Below are 19,977 nucleotides of genomic sequence, written 5' to 3' on the forward strand. Positions count from 1 at the left end.
GCATGTGTCTTTTCAAATTGGTCAGTGGTGAATGAAAGATGGGATGAATTTTAAATTCTTTCATTTTTTCTGCTTTTTCACTTAATATATAATGCACTGATTTACATTGATATTACTTGTAGTTAAGTACTGACTTTTGGTTCATGTGGCCTAATAGTTTGGATTCATTACTGTCTCTCAAGCATTTGCCAAGTGTTATTCCTAAAGCATCCTAGAAAATTAACTCCAAGGGCAGGGACCACACTTTTTATTTCCATTATATTCATTATATGCTGTGCCCTCAGAAGGTGCTCGAATGCTGCAGAAACCCAAGTTCCTTGCTTTATCACAGTCACTGTAGCCTCAGAGAAATGAAAATAGAATTCAGTGCTTTGAATTCTTTGAAAATAGTTGACAAAAACACTAATAGCAATCATTTAAATGTATCTCAATGATTTCCTAAAGAAAAAAACATTACAAAGTGTTAATATAAACATTCTGGAATTTGGTTTTGATTCTTCCAAAACAAACTAAATTCACAAATTAGCAAAAAAATTGCCATTATAATATGGTCGGTTTGTTTTATCTTTTCTCACAGTCTTTGACTTCCTGAATCAAAGGGGATCATCAACTACCATATTAAAAACCCACTCCTTCATAAAGCCTCCCCATCATTTTTTGTCTACATCACACCACATACTATAGCTTCCATAGTACTTGTTTAAGCGCTTAGTACAGTGTTCTGCCCACAGTAAGCACTTAAATACAATTGAATGAATGAATATAACTAAATTTATCCAGCAATGGTATTTGCTGAGCACTTACTGCCTACAGAGTACTTTGCTAAGCTTGTTTATATTTCCATGTTGCTTGTTCATGCCCATTAGACTAGAAACCTTAGGTCACTGATGCTGTGTTCTGTTTTAGGACCTAGTAGGAGCTTAAAAAAATACAGTCAACACCTATCTAGCAGCAAATAATTCTGGGGGTGTCAACTTGAGGCATTGGGGGCAGGACAAAGGAGACCAACAGCGGTCTAGCTTTCTGAGCATCCTGCTGCATCCCTCAGAGGAAAAGGAAAGTGTGGCAGAAGCTGGTGCAGCAGAAGGATCTGGACTTCAGGTTTCCCAATCTCAAAGGGGAATAAAATGCTGGACACCCATCCAGCCCCATGTGTGGCAGGGACTCTGCCGCAACCCGATTGCCTGTATCCACTCCGGCGCTTGGCACATAGTAAATGCCTAACAAATACCACAATGATTATTAATAAAATACTCTGGCAAGACAGTGATTCATCTATTGACTGGAAAGTGCAAGGAGCCAATTCCGATTCAGGAAGGACTGCATAAAGGGAGAAGGCAATCAAAAAGACTAGTTTCTCTACAGCACTCGGGTGCTGCCTATACCAGATGGCTCATAAGCTCATAAACGTTTACACTTGAGTGACAGAGTTTATCTGGACATAAGAAAAGTTGATTATCACAATGATAAATATCCCAGAAAGGGAGGTTGTGAAGTCTTTATCCAGAGGAATATTTTAAAATGAATAGATAATACAGCATTTGTCCTGATATAGTTGCTCTGGGTGTGTGGGGGGGTGCTGAACTAATACTCTCCTGTGGTCCTTCCTACATAATTCTTAGTTGGTCTAACCCATTTCAGAGGACTCAAGAAATATTACGGACTATAGAATATTACACTAATAATCAAAAAATCGAAGAGGATAATCCATATATTGCTTAGTACAGTGCTCTGCATATAGTAAGCACTCAATAAATACCACTGATCTTCAGTTTAACTGTCTCAATTTAAAGATGAAAAAATTGGCCAAGAACAATCCAGTTAAAAGCTGTTAATGTGACATTTTTTGGAGTACTCACCAAATAAAGCAGCATTTAAAAATCATTAAGTGACAAGCAGAACACAATTTGATATTTTAGAAATATTTATGAAACTATTTAAAAACAAGGATAATGACATTTATTTTTGAGAAGATTCACTTTATAGAATAGTATTCTTAGTCACATGAGAAATATGCTGAAATATACTTGTACCACTAGACTTGAAGTGAAAAGTACTCTTAAAAAGAGAGCATTTTAATCTGAGGTTTAGCTTTACCAAAAGAAACAAGTCTCTCCAAAATCTGGGCACTAATGTTTTATATTAAGACTTTCCCATTATAAAAGATCTAGTACACTGGTATGCATCCCACAGGTACTAAATAAATGACAACTAAAAGGGCAAAGAGGAAAAATAATCCTGTGTAGCATAGTTTAGTGGAAAGAACACAGGTCTGGGATTCAGTGGACCTGGGTTCTAAACTGCGACTCTGCTACTTGCCTGCTGATTGGCAACTCACTTAACTACTCTGTGCCTCAGTTCCTACATCTGTAATATGAAGATTAAATAAATATCTGTTCTCCCTCCAACTTAGACTGTGAGCCCATGTGACATAGGGAGTGTATCTGACCTAAATATCTTCTATCTACCCAAGGATTTAGTACAGTGGTTAGCACACAGTAAGAGCTTAAAGGATACCACAATGATTATTATTAGATTGTAATATATTGATATATTCACAGAATAGTCCTATAATTATGGTATTTGTTAAGCACTTTACTATGTGCCAGGCACCGTTGTAAGTGCTGGCGTGGATACAGACAGATCCGGTTGGACACAGTCCCTGTCCCATGTGGGGCTCACAGTCTCAATCTCTATTTTACAAATCAGGTCACTGAGGCCCAGAGAAGCAAAGTGACTTGCCCAAGGTCACACAGCAGACAAGTGGCAGATTCAGGATTAGAACCCATGACTCCCAGGCCTGGGCTCTATCCACTATGCCATGCTGCTCCCCCCAAGCAGCTTTCTCTTGTGTTTCATCTGAGTAAAAACAGCAGTAAGAATAGATATACAATAAATTTGCAATAAAAATCAGTATGAAATTGTTAAAAACAGTATAACTTTCCAAGTGGACACAAACCATAAACCATTTAAATACAAATCATTTAAATTATAGCAGCGAAAGAATAACCTGGAAATAATGAATTGGGAGTGGAAAGAGATATGTCTTTAAAATTTCTGCAAGATATTCTTTTAAAGAAATTAATACGTTTCTAAGAGACTTGCATCAAATTCCTAATTTTAACAAACACTTAACTATTGTATTACTCAGTATAATTATAGAGTAGCAAAATGAATCAGTAGCATGATAGTGCAAGTAGTTTTAGAATAGTCTTTTAAAAATAGTTTTTGCTTTTCAAAATTTTATGTTCTCCCTCCTGAGGTTATATTTTGCAGTAGATTTTCTTAATTAAAAGCACCACCATTTGGATAAAACCAGGGATATAGAGAAAATGGTTCCTTATTTTGCACTAAGTCCCAAGAGAAAATACATTTTCATCCTAGAGGTCAAAAGCTGGAGGATGGTGTTTCTGAAATTCCTTAAGCAATTTTTTCTTCTGTTTAAGAGGAATGCTGGAATTACTATTAATTTCATGAATCAACTGCTGGAGATGTTGAATTGTTGTCTGCTTTTGCCTTTCGTAATCTCTACCGGGCAAACGTTGGCAAAATATAAATCCTTAAAGCAGAAAAGTGTGTTTAGGAAACAAATATTAAATACAATTCATAAGCTTTATATTAATATTCTCTTTATGTATGCTTCACATTTTTGATGTGTATAAATGTTTGGGATACTTCAGTCAGTGCTTTGTTCTTGGGTTTCATTTGAAAATTAATGCAGATCAGGAAAAGTAGCAGCTTGGTCAATTAATATCAATGTGAAACAACTATTTTAAAGTAACCAGGTTTAGGTAAAATCAAAATATTGATCACAGGACACTTTTATTCCAATTAAAATATTTTCAATTGCTTTGCATGGACAGTAGAGGTCCTCGATACGCACAGAGCTAATGTTCAAAGAGAAGAATATAGGAAATAAGACCTATTCGTTTATCAATAGTAGGTAACATTTTCCAAATTTGATGCTGAAAACCAGTGTGTGCATGAGAAAAAAAATCACTATTTGGTTCTGTAAGCATAAGGCATGTGATTCTAGGATGATTCTAGAAGTGAACAGTTAATAGTTCTTTGGCAAAACAGGTTAATACTGAAATTTTGTATGGCGTATATAAAACTCGATCAACTTTACACAATCAGGGCAATGACCGGTAGAGATTCGTTGCCTGTAAATTTCAGTCATTTTGTTTGATTCAATATACTAAGTGACTCACAGGGACTATAAAACTGAACAAAGGAAATGAGTAAAACTTTTAAAAAGCTTAAGAGGCAATCTCAGATTATTTCTATGGGAAGCTATCTAGAAGATCATACTTTATTGTCCAATTTAATCAACAATCTGAAATGAAGTGAAATGTAAATCTATCAAAACTCATATCTAACACAAATATAGAACAATTGCAAAAGAAAAGAATGAAAACTGAGGAAGTCCCAGAGAGACTGAGGATAAAAGAGAGACTGAGGATAAAAGCTGATGAAGATTGCAATTACGAAGTATTAAGGAGTTTAATATATGCAACCTAAAGAAATAGAAGAGGATGAAATTTTAGTTGAAATGGAGAAAAATGTCTTTTAAAATAATGACGGGAAAACATTGTACAGAATACCAACAGAAGGTTACTCATCAGGGTCTTCGGTAGTACACTAAACTCAGAAATAATTATTCCTAAACAAGGTAATAAAAATCCTTCACGACAGAAAATTAATACGTGAGCTAACTTTTGGAGAGAGGGCATATTAAAAAGCTCATCATGCTCGATTTCAAATGTATTTTTATTTACAGAAAATTTTTGAGGGCCTTTTGATTTTCTCACCAGGTTATTTTCTAACATGGAATTTAAAGTATGCCACATTTTCACAATTGAAACTTAAGCTTTACAGAGCTGAAAAAGTCCTAAACCAAACATTAACTAATCTCAGTAAATAAATTTGAGGAACAATTCAGCTTGATTTAGAGAAAACTACATTTTGGACATGATAAAATTATCAGTAGAACTCCCGCTACAAAACGCACAAGAAGTTATCAGAAGAGTCACGTAAATTTGGTTTTTGTACCTGTTGTGGCATCTGGATCTTCTCCATCCAATAGGCTTCTAAATTTCTTACTGACCATTTCCAACAAAATCAAAGGTGTCTGTAGAAAAATACAAAACGTTTTCAGATTTTAAGTTTTGTATCCTTTTCATCCGGTTCCTGTGCATTTCTGACTGTCTTTAAGATCCAATATTGTTGGAAAACAAGGGACTACTGGAACTCTCAAATGCAAAGACTTTTTTGTCTCTCGGTATAACATGAGACCTAGACCGTAGACTCTAGACTGTAAGTTCCTTGTGGGCTTGGAACATTACCATTAAGTCAGTTGTACTGCTATTCTCCCACATGCTTAGAACAGTGATCTGCACACCGTAAGTGCTCAAAAAATACCGCTGATTCATTGATCGATATAAACATCCCAAAATTTTTCTAGTGTTGGATGCCTTTATCCAGTATATTTAACATGAAGACAAGAATTTTTCTTTTTGTTAAGGCCCCATCAGTTTAGTGTGCTGCAGGGGGGCATTTAGCTGGAAACATTTTTGAGCTTCAGTTGAAAGGATGGTAGAATAACTGTTTAGAAATTGCACTATTTTGATTTTTTCAAAATTATATCAACTTGATTGTTCTATTCACTTGAGATGAAATTCTTCCCTAGAGAAAATTAGATTTTAAAGCAATGACATTTTAAAATTCTTAATGAATGCCTAGGTCCAATGGAGACCACAAACATTTTAGAAAATGGACAAAATCAACTTTTAGAAAAGTTGAAGTATAGAACTATGAGCAACTCCAGGCATAGCATTTAGGGCATTGTAGGTGGTTTTTGGAAAGAAACATTTCAAAGCTTTTAATTAAGTGAAAGCTACTGCAGCACAGGCCAGGAAGCAACAATGATGAAAGAAACAGTAAAATTCTAAAGAATGCTTTTCTCCACCCAAAACTGAAGTTGTTAAACAATAGATCTCTTCTCCCCACCCCTTTAATATACATATCTGAAGGCTAATGAAGTCTGATCTATGACTTAGATTTTGGTTATCAAAAGCAGATTAATATCAAACGGATTCAAGAAAGACATGAGAAATTCAAGAAAGACATGAGAATACCTTGAAAAGTTCAGAGTGGTTTTCCAGAAGAAAATTAATTAAATGTTCAGTCTGTACTTTTAACAATGATTTGGGTTGTAAAACTGCTTTGGCAAGAGTTTTCATAACCACTGATTTATTATCAAACTATAAAAAGAAAATAAATTATTAGATGATTGTATAGAATTAGTACCTTGAGACAATAATAAAAAAAACTAATCTTATATTTCAAAAAACAAGTTTACCTGTTTTTGTATTTTGTAGCTATCTGGTTTGGATGCAACTGCCATAAAAGTAAGTAGCCTTCGCAGTTCTTCTCTAACATTTGGCAGAAGTAATCGTAAGAATAGCTGTGATGCCTCCAGAGCTTTCCCCTTCTTACCATCCTCTAAAATACATGCATTTTTGGATGAAAAACATTTTAATACCTGTGTAAAATACTGATAAATCAAGGAAGGATAAGATTTCTTGATTTAAAATTAAACCGTACAGCCACTAACCAAGACAGAGAAATGTGTTTAAAGGTAATCTCTATTTTGCATTTTAATAGTACCAGGTGCAAACACTCTAATGTTTAAATTACTAGTGTTCCCTAACATCTGAGCTATACTACAAAATATTTCTTATGATATGCTGAAAGTACAACGAGACTCAGTAAGCAACCTGAGCTTCCTGGAGAGGCCCTTGAGAATGCACTCATCCCATTCTCTTGGGTTTTTTTTTTAATTTTCTAATGAAATTTTGGCACCTTTATCTTGTAGAGAAAAACATTCGACATAATTTTGAAAGAAATTGACCTTTTTTCTTACCCAGAAGTTCGAGTATTCCTGAATGAACATCAGAATAACAGTCGGTGAGGAGGCAGTCTCTCTTCTGATTGTAATATTTAACTATAACATCAAAGAGTATCTTCTTCTGCATATTCAATTCTAATTCTTCATTAGTATTCTGAACTAACTGTTGGCTCACCATCACAAACAGCTGGTCTGGGAAATATTCCAAACATTCAATTGCTGCACTAAGCCATTTGTCAGTACTAGTGGAAAAAAAGTAAATCAAGGGTTACTGCTTTAAGTGAACAAAGCATTCTTAATACCATATTTAGATTTAAGAAGTAAAAACTAAATCTTTGAGAAATTTTAGTAGTTATTAAATCATTTTTATATCAATTTTAATTACAAATTTACCTACTATGGGGTTATCTACTCAGGTCAATGGAAAGCTTTTTTTCTATAACTGAATAAATGATCCTGAAAGCTAAACTAGAACCACCTTTTAACCTCTTCTTTTCTACATGCACATCAGTGAAAAATAGCAGTGACCCATTGCCAAAAATCACACAGCTATGGAAATGGGAAGAATTTGTGTCAGTCTACTTCTTCAAGTACCTGGCTCAGCCTACTTCAAGACCAAGAGCAAAATTCGATAATTCGATATAATCCAACATTTTCTAATTCTGGAAAGCTTTACAGACACTCAGGATTTGCAGAGATTGGACTTGCAGAGAGGTACAGTCCTTCTGAGGGATATGCAGCTCCCCTGAGGTGTTTGCATAAACTCTCGGCTAATAATACTCTAAAGCTATCTGCTAGTTAATCAGTCCATCAGTGAGAATTCTATCAGTGCTGATGTTGGTTCCCTGGTGATCAGGGAGTATATGCTCCTGGGGCTTTCATGTATTTTTCCAAATCCTAGCAGAGCTCCTTGAACCTTTGGGTTGGCGGGGGGTGTTGTTATGATAAGGAGATCAACAACCAGCCCCTTGCTTCAAACAATGGCTCCAGCAGAGATTATTTCCTAATCCGATCAGTAAATAGTTCTAGACTGTGAAAAAATACCTCTAGCCTGTGGGGTTACAGATCTCTCTGGCACTCGCAGAGAAGGGCCTTTTTTGGTCCACTGCATGCTTATGTGTCATTTTTGACTAAGAGGCATTCCCAACCATGTAAGATAAGTATATTTAATTTTCATTAAAGACTTGAAATAAAAATCGTATTACTGACACTGGCAAATTTAAGCCCAGGGTAACTTCTCTGTCCAGAAAAGTGTTAGAGATTATAAGATCATCTTCTCTGATCAACTGAGGGTTTAGTCTTTTGATGGGAGACTCCAAAACACCTTCCAAGAAAGGAAGGTGAATTAACTGAAGAAGCCGTAACAATGTCTGCTGTTTCCAGATTTCTTCCACAGCTAAAAAAGAGAGGAAAGAAGAGGGAACACAGTATTAAAAGTACTGGAAACAAGATTATGCATCTTGTAGACTAGCTTCTATAAAATGGTATTTGCTAGCTGACCAAGAAAGAAAAAGCCCACTCACAATAGGTTACGCATATGTTCAAAGAAAGCAAATTAATGTGAAACCTATTTTCTAAAATTGGTCTTTGAATAACAAAGTCATTTACTAAGTTAATGATTTTCTTCAGAAACAGGAGGATGCAGCCAAACTTCACTCTGTAGCTCTCTTTCTTCCTCCCTCCCCACAGCACTTATGTATATATCTTCAAACTCTGTTACTTATTCCTCCCTGAAATTTATTTAGTGTTTGTCTCACTGTAGGATCCTTGAAGGCAAGGATTGGGTCTACTAACTCTATTGCATGTTCTCCAGCACTCTTCAGTACAAAGTGATCAATAAATATTACTGAAACACCATGGTGTATTAGGTAGAGCACAGGCCTGGGAGTCAGAAAGTCATGGGTCCTAATCCCAACTCCACCACTTGTGTGCTTTGTGACCTTGGGCAAATCACTTTACTTCTCCGGGTTTCAGTTCCCTCATCTGTAAAATGTGGATTAAGACTGTGAGCCCCACCTGGGACAACCTGATTAGCTTCTTTCTACCCCAGTGCTTAGAAAAGTGCTTGGCACATAATAAGCACTTAAAAAATATCATAAGTGTTAATTTTACTGATTGATTTAGCTTGGGATGTCTGCCCTCAAGTGACAGACACAAATGCTTCATTTTCTAGTTGGACAGAAACCAAAACTTCCAATATAGTATAAATCTTTAACTCTTCCTCGCCTCAAGAGCAATAAATTTCAATTGGTACACAGAATCATTTTTTACATGATTTAAAAATATTCTATCAATTATCCTTCAATTCTGGGAACAGTTCCCACATGACAACCTTCAAATACATTTTTATACCATTGTTACAAACAGCTCTGTTACACATACGATGCTTAAAAAGAAACAAGAGTTTTTAAAATACGCAAAATTACCTTTTTTGGGAAATGGGTGGACCGACTTATTAACCGTGATATTTGCATGGAAATTCGGATTCCCATTTGCCCTTTGAATAAAGTCTTCTATTCCTATATCAATCATTTCTTGTGCTAGAGGATTGGTTATCGTTTCTGCTTCAATTCTATTTAAAAGAAAACAATCGGTATTTAATTTTCCGGATTCATTCATCGAGTGCTTACCGTGTGCTGAGCACTGTACTAAGTGCTTGAAAAGTACAATATAGCAAACGGCAATAGAGAAAAACAAGCAAACATCTCCACAATTTCATTCAGTCATTCATTCAAACGTATTTATTGAGCACTTACTTTGTGCAGGGCACTGGATTAAGTGCTTGGAAGGTACAATTCAGCAACAAAGAGAGACAATCCCTGCCCACAGAGGACTCACAGTCTAGAAGGGGGCCAGGGGCGGGGAGACAGACATCAAAACAAGTAAACTGACATCAATATAAATAGAATTATAGATATACACACATCATTAATATAAATAGAATTATAAATATCTACATATATACACAAGTGCTGTGGGTTGGGGAAGGGGGTAGAACTAGAGGGAGTCGGGGCAATGGGGAGGGGAAGGGGAGCAGAGGGAAAAGGGGCCTTAGCCTGGGAATAATAATAATGTTGGTATTTATTAAGCGCTTACTATGCGCAGAGCACTGTCCTAAGCGCTGGAGTAGATACAGGGTAACCAGGTTGTCCCACATGAGACTCACAGTCGTAATCCCCATTTTACAGATGAGGTCACTGAGGCACAGCGAAGTTAAGTGACTGGCCCATAGTCCTACAGCTGACAAGTGGCAGATCCGGGATTCAAACCCATGACCTCTGGCTCCCAAGCCCATGCTCTTTCCACTGAGCCACGCTGCTTCTCAGGAAGGCCTCCTGGAGGAGGTGAGCCTTCAGTAGGGCTTTGGAAGGGGGGGGGAAGTGTGACTGTTTCAAGGTGTTGCTGATCGAACATCCCCACGGTTCCAACGTGTTGCCGTTAGAAACACCGACCTTGCCTCTCTTTTTGCATCTCTCTCATCAGGTCCTGCATTTTCGACCCCTGTATTCTCCTCCCACAGGCTGGGAGGGGGGCTGCTGTCGGGAAACCTGTAAAGACTACTATTCGCATCTTCGAATTCCACCTCCCTTTCACTTCGGAACAGCTTCGTCCCGACGGGTTCAAAGATCTTCCGATCCATGAGGGCTTGGCACAGCCGGGCTCCCTTAATCCGGGAGAGGTCATGGGAGCCGAGGGGCCCATTCTGCATCAGGTGACTCAACACCACGTCCACGGCGTCGGCCCCCGTGAAGCAGGCCCTGTAGGCCCGCAGGTGCTGCCGCCTTCTTTTGGTTTCCACCTGGGTCTGAAGGGCACGGATGACACCGTTCCACAGCTGAGTGGCTTGAAAAGGACCGGAGACTCCTGGAAAATTACATAAGGAGGGGTCGGCCTCCTTCTGGCTCCCCAGCACCCCTTTGGCACCATCCCTCCTTCCCCCTTCCCGCTCCTTCCCTTCCTTTGAAGCTCAGAATCATCTGCCTCCACACACCCCTGCCCCCGATGCTTGGAGGCGTCATCTAATAATAATAATAATGTTGGTATTTGTTAAGCGCTTACTATGTGCCAAGCACTATTCTAAGCGCTGGGGGAGATACAATAATAATAATAATGACGGTGGTGGTATTTGTCAAGTGCTTACTAAGTGTCAAGCACCGTTCTAAGCACTAGGGGAGATACAATAATGATAATAATAATGGTGGTATTTGTCAAGCGCTTACTATGTGCCAAACACTGTTCTAAGCGCTGGGGGAGATATCATTGTAATAATAATAATGAGGGTATTTGTTAAGCGCTTACTATGTGTCAAGGACTGTTTTAAGTGCTGGGGGGGAGACAATAATGACAATAATAATGGTAGTATTTGTTAAGCGCTTACTATGTGCCAAGCACTTAATAATAATGTTGGTATTTGTTAAGCACTTACTATGTGCAGAGCGCTGTTCTAAACGCTGGGGGAGATACCAGGTCATCAGGTTGTCCCCCGTGGGGCTCACAGTTTTAATCCCCATTTTACAGAGGAGGGAACTGAGGCCCAGAGAAGTGAAGTGACTTGCCCAAAGTCACCCAGCTGACAAGAGACAGAGTGGAATTAGAATGCACGACGTAAACAAAAACTCCACAACTCCTCACTCTGGGCTTCAAGGCTCTCCATCCCCTTGGCCCCTCCTACCTCACCTCCCTTCTCTCCTTCTACTGCCCACCCCCTACTCTCCACTCCTCTGCCGCTTATCTCCTCACCGACCCCTTTCACGCCTGTCCCGCCGTCGACCCCTGGCCCACCTCCTCCCGCTGTCCTGGATATGCCCTCCCTCCTCACCTCCTCCAAACTAATTCTCTTCCCCTCTTCAAAGCCCTACTGAGAGCTCACCTCCTCCAAGAGGCCTTCCCAGACTGAGCCCCCCCCCCTTTCCCTCTGCTCCCCCTCCACCCTCTGCTCTTCCCCCTTCCCCTCAGCTGAGCCCCCTATCCCTCTCCCTTCCCCTCAGCACTGTGCTCATTTGTATATATTATTTATTACCTATTTATTTTGTTAATGAGGTGTCCATCCCCTTGATTCTATTTATCGTGATGATGTTGTCTTGTTTTTGTCCGTCTGTCTCCCCCGATTAGATCGTGAGCCCATCACTGGGCAGGGATGGTCTCTATCTGTTGCTGAATTGTCCCTTCCAAGCGCTTAGTCTAGTGCTCTGCATATAGTAAGCTCTCAATAAATACTGTCGAGTGAATGAATGGTCCGTCTGTCTCCCTCCATTAGACTGTGAGCCCGTCATTGGGCAGGGATTGTCTCTATCTGTGGCCGAATTGTCCATTCCGAGCGCTTAGTCCAGTGCTCTGCACACAGGGAGCGCTCAATAAATACGATCGAATGAATGTCTGGGAGGATGGTTTCTCTCTTCTCCCTGGCCCCCCATCCCTATTCGGATGGAGAGGCAGTGTGGCCCTGTGGAAAGAGCCCGGGCTTGGGAGTCAGAGGTCATGGGTTTGAATGCCACCTCTGCCACTTGTCAGCTGTGTGACTGTGGGCAAGTCACTTAATTTCTCTGGGCCTCAGTTCCCTCCTCTGTAAAATGGGGATTAACTGTGAGCCTCACGTGGGACAACCTCATGACCCTGTATCTCCTCCAGTGCTTAGAAGAGTGCTTTGCACAGAGTAAGTGCTTAAGAAATACCAACATTATTATTAAGTCACTTCATTTCTTTGGGCCTCAGTTCCCTCCTCTGTAAAATGGGGATGAACTCTGAGCCTCATGTGAGACAACCTGATTACCCTCTATCTCCCCCGGCGTTTAGAACAGTGCTCTGCACATAGCAAGCGCTTAACAAATACCAACATTATTATTATTATTAAGTCTCTTCACTTCTCTAGGCCTCAGTTCCCTCCTTTGTAAAATGGGGATTAACTTTGAGCCTCATGAGGGACAACCGATGACCCTGTCTCTCCCCCAGCGCTTAGAACAGTGTTCTGCACAGAGTCAGCGCTTAAGAAATACCAACATTATTATTATTACTAAGTCACTTCACTGGGCCTCAGTTCCCTCCTCTGTAAAATGGAGATTACCTGTGAGCCTCACGAGGGACCACCTGATGACCCTGTATCTGCCCCAGCGCTTAGAACAGTGCTTTGCACAGAGTAAGCCCTTAGCAAATACCAACATTATTATTATTATTAAGTCACTTCTCTGGGCCTCAGTTCCCTCCTCTGTCAAATGAGGATTAACTGTGAGCCTCACTTAGGACCACCTGATGACCCTGTCTCTCCCCCAGCGCTTAGAACAGTGTTCTGCACAGAGTTAAGCGCTTAAGAAATACCAACATTATTATTAAGTCACTTCTCTGGGCCTCAGTTCCCTCCTATGTCAAAGGAGGATTAACTGTGAGCCTCACGTGGGACCCCCTGATGACCCTGTCTCTCCCCCAGCGCTTAGAACAGTGCTCTGCACAGAGTAAGCCCTTAAGAAAGACTTGCAAGCCCGTCAATGGGCAGGGACTGTATCTGCTGCCGAATTGTCCCTTCCAAATTCATTCATTCAATAGTATTTATCGAGCGCTTACTATGTGCTGAGCACTGGACTAAACGCTTGGAATGGACAATTCGGCAACAGATAGGGACAATCCCGGCCCATTAACGGGTTTACAGTCCAAATCCAGTGCTCCGCATTCATTCATTCAATAGTATTTATTGAGCGCTTACTCTGTGCAGAGCACTGGACTAAGCGCTTGGAATGAACAAGTGGGCAACAGATAGAGACAGTCCCTGCCGTTTGACGGGCTTACAGTCGCAAGCGCTCAACAAATACTACTGAAGGAATAATAAATGATTCTGATTGGGCCTCCTCGGACGAAGGCGCTGACCTGTAACCGTGCCGGTCCTGATCCTCTTCTTGGGAGCCCGGGCCTCGCCGAGCGGCCGAAAGCGCGGGCTCAAAAGGAGCGCCATGTCCTCCGGCGCATGCGCGGCCCGGCACCTGCCGCCCTCTGGCCGACCCTCCCCCTCCCCTCCCCCCGGCCCCCGCCGAGAAAAGAGCCGGTGGCGCGCGCGCCCTCCTTCCCCCCGCCCGCGCGCCCTCCTTCCCCCGCCCGCGCGCCCTCCTTCCCCCGCCCGCGCGCTCTCCTTCCCCCCCCCCGCGCGCCCTCCTTCCCCCGCCCGCGCGCCCTCCGCCGCCGCCGCCGCGCGCCCGTCCCCTCCGCCGGAAGTGACGTCAGCGCGGCTCGGGAGTCCCCCTCCTTCCCCCTGCCCCCCTCGCTTTCTGAGGCGGCGGCGGCGGCCATGGAGCGAACCGTCGACCGACAGACCGACTGAACGACCGACGGACCCGGGCAGCGCCGTGTGCGGGAGCCGTGGCGCGCGGGGGAAGAGGTGAGGGGGAGCCCGGCCCGGTGGGAGTGGGGCCGCGCGGCGGCGGCGGCGTCGTCGACCCCCGCGCCTGAGGGGCCGCGCACACCGCACCGGCCCCGTCCTAGCCGCCCTCGGCCGCGACGCCTCAGCCCTCCTCCACCCCACCACGCCCCCCCCTTCGCACCCGGGGCACCCCTCCACCGAGTCGCCGCCTCCAAGAGGCCTTCCCAGACTGCCCCCCCCCCCCCAGCAACAACAGTGTTGGTGGTAGTTAAGCGCTCCCTCTGTGCAGAGCGCTGTTCTAAGCGCTGGGGGAGAGACGGGGTCATCGGGTTCTCCCGCGGGAGGCTCGCCGTCTTCATCCCCATTTGACAGATGAGGGAACTGAGGCCCAGAGACGTGAAGTGACTATAATAATGTGGGTATTTGTTAAGGGTATTTGTTGAGGGTATTTGTGCAGAGCGCCGTTCTAAGCGCTGGGGGAGAGACAGGGTCATCGGGTTGTCCCTCATGGGGCTCACCATCTTCATCCCCATTTGACAGATGAGGGAACTGAGGCCCAGAGACGTGAAGTGACTATAATAATGTGGGTATTTGTTAAGGGTATTTGTGCAGAGCACTGTTCTAAGCGCTGGGGGACAGACGGGGTCATCGGGTTGTCCCACGTGAGGCTCACCGTCTTCATCCCCATTTGACAGATGAGGGAACTGAGGCCCAGAGACGTGAAGTGACTATAATAATGTGGGTATTTGTTAAGGGTATTTGTGCAGAGCACTGTTCTAAGCGCTGGGGGACAGACGGGGTCATCGGGTTGTCCCACGTGAGGCTCACCGTCTTCATCCCCATTTGACAGATGAGGGAACTGAGGCCCAGAGAAGTGACTTAATAATAATAATAACGTTGGTATTTGCTAAGGGCTTACTCTGTGACGTAAGAGACGTGAAGTGACAATAATGTTGGTATTTGTTAAGGGTATTTGTTGAGGGTATTTGTGCAGAGCCATGTTCTAAGCGCTAGGGAAGAGACAGGGTCATCAGGTTGTCCCTCATGGGGCTCACCGTCTTCATCCCCATTTGACAGAGGAGGCAACTGAGGCACAGTGAAGTGACTTAATAATAATAAGGTTGGTATTTGTTAAGCGCTTACTCTGTGCAGAGCACTGTTCTAAGCGCTGGGGGAGAGACAGGGTCATCGGGTTGTCCCACATGAAGCTCACCGTCTTAATGCCCATTTTCCAGATGAGGTCACTGAGGCACAGAGAAATTAAGGGACTTGCCCACAGTCACACAGCTGACAAGTGGCAGATGGGCTCATTGCTATATTTTTATACTGTATAATATATATACAATGCTATATAATATAGTATATAGAAGCAGCATGGCTCAGTGGAAGGAGCCCGGGCTGGGGAGTCAGAGGTCATGGGTTCAAATTCTGGCTCTGCCACTTGTCAGCTGTGTGACTGTGGGCAAGTCAGTTCACTTCTCCGGGCCTCAGTGACCTCATCTGGAAAATGGAGATGAAGACGGTGAGCCTCGCATGGGACAATCTGATTCCTCTTTATCTCCCCCAGCACCTAGAATAGTGCTTGGCACAGGGTAAGCACTTAACAAATACCAACATTAACATTATTATATTTTGTTTATTTATTGCCCTATTTATTCTGTTAATGAGGTGTCCTTGGGCATGGCTCAGTGAAAGGAGTCCGGGCTGGCGAGTCAGAGGTCATGAGTTTGAATACCGCCTCCCTCACTTGTCAGCTGGGTGACTTTGGGCAAGTCACTTCACTTCTGTGGGCCTCAGTGACCCCATCTGGAAAATGGAGATTAAGACTGTGAGCCTCACGTGGGACAATCTGATTCCCCTGTATCTCCCCCAGAATTTAGAACAGTGCTCTGCACATAGTAAGTGCTTAACACATACCAACATTATTATTATTAGATTTTATTTATTACTCTATTCTGTTAATGAGGTGTCCTTGAGCATGGCTCAGGAGAAAGAGCCCGGGCTGGGGAGTCAGAGGTCATGGATTCTAATCCCTTCCCCGCCATTTGTCAGCTGGGTGACTTTGGGCAAGTCAATTCTCTGGGCCTCAGTGACCTCATCTGGAAAATGGGGATGAAGCCTGTGAGCCCTACGTGGGACGACCTGATGACCTTGTATCCCCCCCAGCGCTTAGAACAGTGCTCCGCAATAGTAAGTGCTTAACAAATACCACCGTTCTTATCATTAATCCCCATTTTCCAGATGAGGTCCCTGAGGCACCGAGAAATCAAGTGACTTGCCCAAAGTCACACAGCTGACAGGTGGCAGAGCCGGGACTTGAACCCATGTCCAAGCGCTTAGTCCAGTGCTCTGCACACAGTAAGCACTCAGTAAATAAAGTGAATGAGTGACTGAATGAATGACCCGACACTGCAGGTTTTGCCTTAAGGAAAAGAGAGTCTCCCGGCACCGATGGGCCCGAGCCCTGTCCGCAGTCACCCCGTCCTTCAGCCTCAGTGGAAAGAGCCCGGGCTTTGGAGTCAGAGGTCATGGGTTCTAATCCCTGCTCCGCCGCCTGTCAGCTGTGTGACTTCGGGCAGGTCACTTGACTTCACTTGACTTCTCGGTGCCTCAGTGACCTCATCTGTAAAATGGGGATTAATGAGAAGAATGGTGGTATTCGTTAAGCGCTTACTATGTGCAGAGCACTGGTCTAAGCGCTAGGGTAGATACAGGGTAATCAGGTTGACCCATGTGAGGCTCACAGTCTTAATCAGGTCACTGAGGCACAGAGAAGTTAAGTGACTTGCCCACAGTCACACAGCTGACAAGTGGCAGAGTCGGGATAAGAATGGTGGTATTTAAGTGCTTACTATGTGCGGAGCACTTCTAAGCGCTGGGGGGATACAACGTCATCTGGTGATCCCACGGGCTCACAGTTTTAATGAGGTCACTGAGGCACAGAGAAGTTATTTGTGAGTCTCAAGTGGGACAACGTGATTACCCTGTGTCTACCTTAGTGCTTAGAACAGTGCTCGGCACATAGTAAGCACTTACAAATACCAACATCATTATTATTATTATTATTATTATTATTATGGATACTTGATGATTTTTCCTGCCTCGGTAGGTGATGAAAGAACCCTCCGCCCCCGGGGCAGCCGCCCTAAGCCCTCTCTGCTCTTCGGAGAGGAGGGGATCTTCACCTCCGCCCCGGGGACCCCGACCGTGAACTTTTGGAAGTGGAGCCGTTCAAGCTTCTGAAATCAACTTGGCCCCCGAAGCAGCGTGGTTCAGTGGAAAGAGCCTGGGTTGGGGAGTCAGAGATCATGGGTTCTAATTCCGGACTTTGGGCAAGTCACTTAACTTCTGCGTGCCTCAGTTCCCTCATCTGTAAAATGGGGATTAAGGCTGTGAGTCCCACTTGGCACAACCTGATCACCTTGTATCCCCCCAACGCTTAGAACAGTGCTTTGCACATAGTAAGTGCTTAACAAATACCACCATTATTTTTATTATTATTAAAGAGCCTGGGCTGGGGAGTCAGAGATCATGGGTTCTAATCCCTGATCTGCCACTTGTCAGCTGGATGACTTTGGGCAGGCCCCTTAACTTCAAGTCACTTCTGCATGCCTCAGTTTCCTCATCTGTAAAATGGGGATTAAGACTCTGAGTCCCGCTTGGGACAACCTGTTCACTTTGTCTCCCCCCAGCACTTAGAACAGTGCTTTGCACATAGTAAGCGCTTAACAAATACCATCCTCATAATTATTATTATTATTATTAATTGCCCATTTCCACACAGTGCAGTGCCTGCAGATTGAAGATCAATATGGTGTGTCATTACGCGACTGTAGACTTGGGGCATAAAAGTACCGTTTTGGAAAAAAAGACGTTTTAGTTTCTAGCTCCAGATCCCTGTTTGGACATGTTTAGTGGAAAAAAAGTTTCAGGCCGTCCGAGTTATACTGCGAAAGTGAACATTTTATGCCCAAATGACTCCACTGTAATTATCAACTTTTATAGAATGGATACGTGTTAGACTTCATGGCACCTTCGTGATCGTATTAAGTTTTCAGAGAGAACGAAGTCGTGCAGGGAGTGCAGGAGTGTTGTGAATCCATGTTACTGCTTTCCTTTGTAGGGAAGGAAGCATTAGCATATTCACTTATACTAGGTGTGGGGGAGGAGATGAGGAAGAGCGTTATTGGATGAGGACTGCTGTTCTTTTTGGCAAGACTACATATTTCTGTCCCTAAGAGAATGTTTTGGTACAAACACTTCCCTTAAATATGTAATGTACTAAAACACATACACCTTCACCCACATACAACAAACATATCGAGTTGTGCTCACACCCAGACATCCACCAATCAGTTGTACTCATTGAGCACTTACTGGGTGTGGAGCACTGTACTAAGCGCAATATAGGAGACATTCCCTGCCCGCAGCGAGTTTACATCCCAAATCCAAGACTGTTTACACACACCCTCTTCCCACCCCCCATCCAGTCCCTCGGGTTTACACACACATCTGCCATCGTCCTTCCACAGTTGTCTCCGCACCCTTAAATTCCTCTAACGATTAGAAAGAATTGATTCTGATCCGGTCCCAACATTTAACTGCGTGGAAGCTCCAGACATTAGGGTCCTCCTTTACAGGCTAAAAGTTAAGAGGCCGGACCAGGCTCAGGCTCAGCCTGACTCCATCTGAACGCTATCGGGATTTCTGTCCAGGCGCGGTTTGGAGCCAGCCTTCACTGTGTCCCGTTTATAGCCCTTATGAGTATGTGTAAATGTCTGTGCAGGAGTGATTTCCTCCCTCCATCCTCTCCCTGCAATATTTTGCTGACCTCTTCAACCTGGGTAATATAAAAAAGATAGGAGAAGGAGCAGGCAGTCCATATGTGATAGGAGCCTGCCCCAAAGCTGTTGGGTTCCTTTTAGTCCCACCCCTACGGTCTGTAGGTTTAAGCAGATCCAATTTGAAACAGATCTCTATCAGGAAGACTTCTGTTTTATTCTCTTTTTCATGTCAAATTGCAGGCAGGAAAGAACAGTGGTGAGCAGTGGTGGTTTTAAGCTCCTCAGCATCAGCATGGGGAACTGAGGAAAGGGAGTGAGAAATCTAGAGGCCCCATTGCTTCTGGCTTTCTCTTCCTCCCAGTAGGTGGGGGCTAGAAGGCCAGGGTATGGAGTCACTTTGAGCTGTTAAATTCCTTATTGTACCTTTTTAGAATACCTGGATTTTCCAACTCTGAAATTGGCACCATTTCATAGAACCTATTAATTCTAGTTAACCATGGGTGAAGGGCTAAATGTTTATGCGGGGAGAATGTCAGCTAAAATGTGCCATAGTCCCCATTGCACAAGAGATGACGTATATCTACTTTTGAAAAGTGTGTGTGTGTGTGTGTGTGTGTGTGTGTGTGTTGGGGGCAGAGGTGGCTCCCTATTTATCTGCTTTTTTTTTTTTTAAGTCAGTATCTCTCTGGTGATTTCCAGCTCACTTACTTCCCTTGTCCTTTGGAGCTGCCAGGGAGGAAAAGGAATCTGGTAGTGCTGCTGTGGGAGAAGGGAATGGGGTCTGGCAGTACCAGTAATTTTGAGGGAGGAAACCTGGACCTGATTTCCTCCCCTAATCTTGGCCTAGGTGATCACCCATATCCCAGTATTAACCAAAGGTATTTTCTTCCCCAACCCAATGGGCCTCTGTGACTTTTTCCCCCCACTTATGCAGAGGTGTG

At 43.2% G+C, this 19,977-nt stretch overlaps 2 protein-coding genes across 4 annotated transcripts in view; one reads left to right on the forward strand and one right to left on the reverse strand.

Annotated features, from left to right (window-relative positions):
• Positions 1–2,792: 2,792 nt before the first annotated feature.
• DEPDC4 (DEP domain containing 4) lies at positions 2,793–13,887 on the reverse strand. Its single transcript, XM_029078491.2, has 9 exons — positions 13,766–13,887; positions 10,363–10,774; positions 9,337–9,482; positions 8,120–8,306; positions 6,926–7,152; positions 6,362–6,504; positions 6,138–6,263; positions 5,053–5,131; positions 2,793–3,559 (listed from the first exon to the last, which is right to left on the reverse strand). The coding sequence occupies exons 1-9, from the start codon at positions 13,848–13,850 to the stop codon at positions 3,381–3,383; spliced, it is 1,584 nt and encodes a 527-aa protein (XP_028934324.1). The 5' UTR covers positions 13,851–13,887; the 3' UTR covers positions 2,793–3,380.
• A 250-nt stretch (positions 13,888–14,137) lies between these two features.
• SCYL2 (SCY1 like pseudokinase 2) overlaps positions 14,138–19,977 on the forward strand; it is a 50,515-nt gene continuing 44,675 nt past the window's right edge. For all 3 annotated transcript variants that reach the window (XM_029078904.2, XM_029078903.2, XM_029078905.2), the window contains exon 1: positions 14,138–14,270. The gene's annotated coding sequence lies outside the window, so the exon portion shown is untranslated. The remainder of the gene's footprint in view (positions 14,271–19,977) is intronic.

The sequence above is a fragment of the Ornithorhynchus anatinus genome, chromosome 14 (genome assembly GCF_004115215.2).
Source record: "Ornithorhynchus anatinus isolate Pmale09 chromosome 14, mOrnAna1.pri.v4, whole genome shotgun sequence".
In the NCBI taxonomy this organism is placed as follows: Eukaryota; Metazoa; Chordata; class Mammalia; order Monotremata; family Ornithorhynchidae; genus Ornithorhynchus; species Ornithorhynchus anatinus.

Excerpts from the sequence above, each read along its gene's own strand:
- DEPDC4 (XM_029078491.2), bottom strand. The coding sequence starts at position 13,850 with ATGGCGCTCCTTTTGAGCCCGCGCTTTCGGCCGCTCGGCGAGGCCCGG. Across the intron at positions 10,775-13,765 it reads CAGGACCGGCACGGTTACAG|GAGTCTCCGGTCCTTTTCAA; the intron begins GTCAGCGCCTTC and ends GTAATTTTCCAG. Across the intron at positions 6,264-6,361 it reads GCTACAAAATACAAAAACAG|TTTGATAATAAATCAGTGGT; the intron begins GTAAACTTGTTT and ends TTCTTTTTATAG.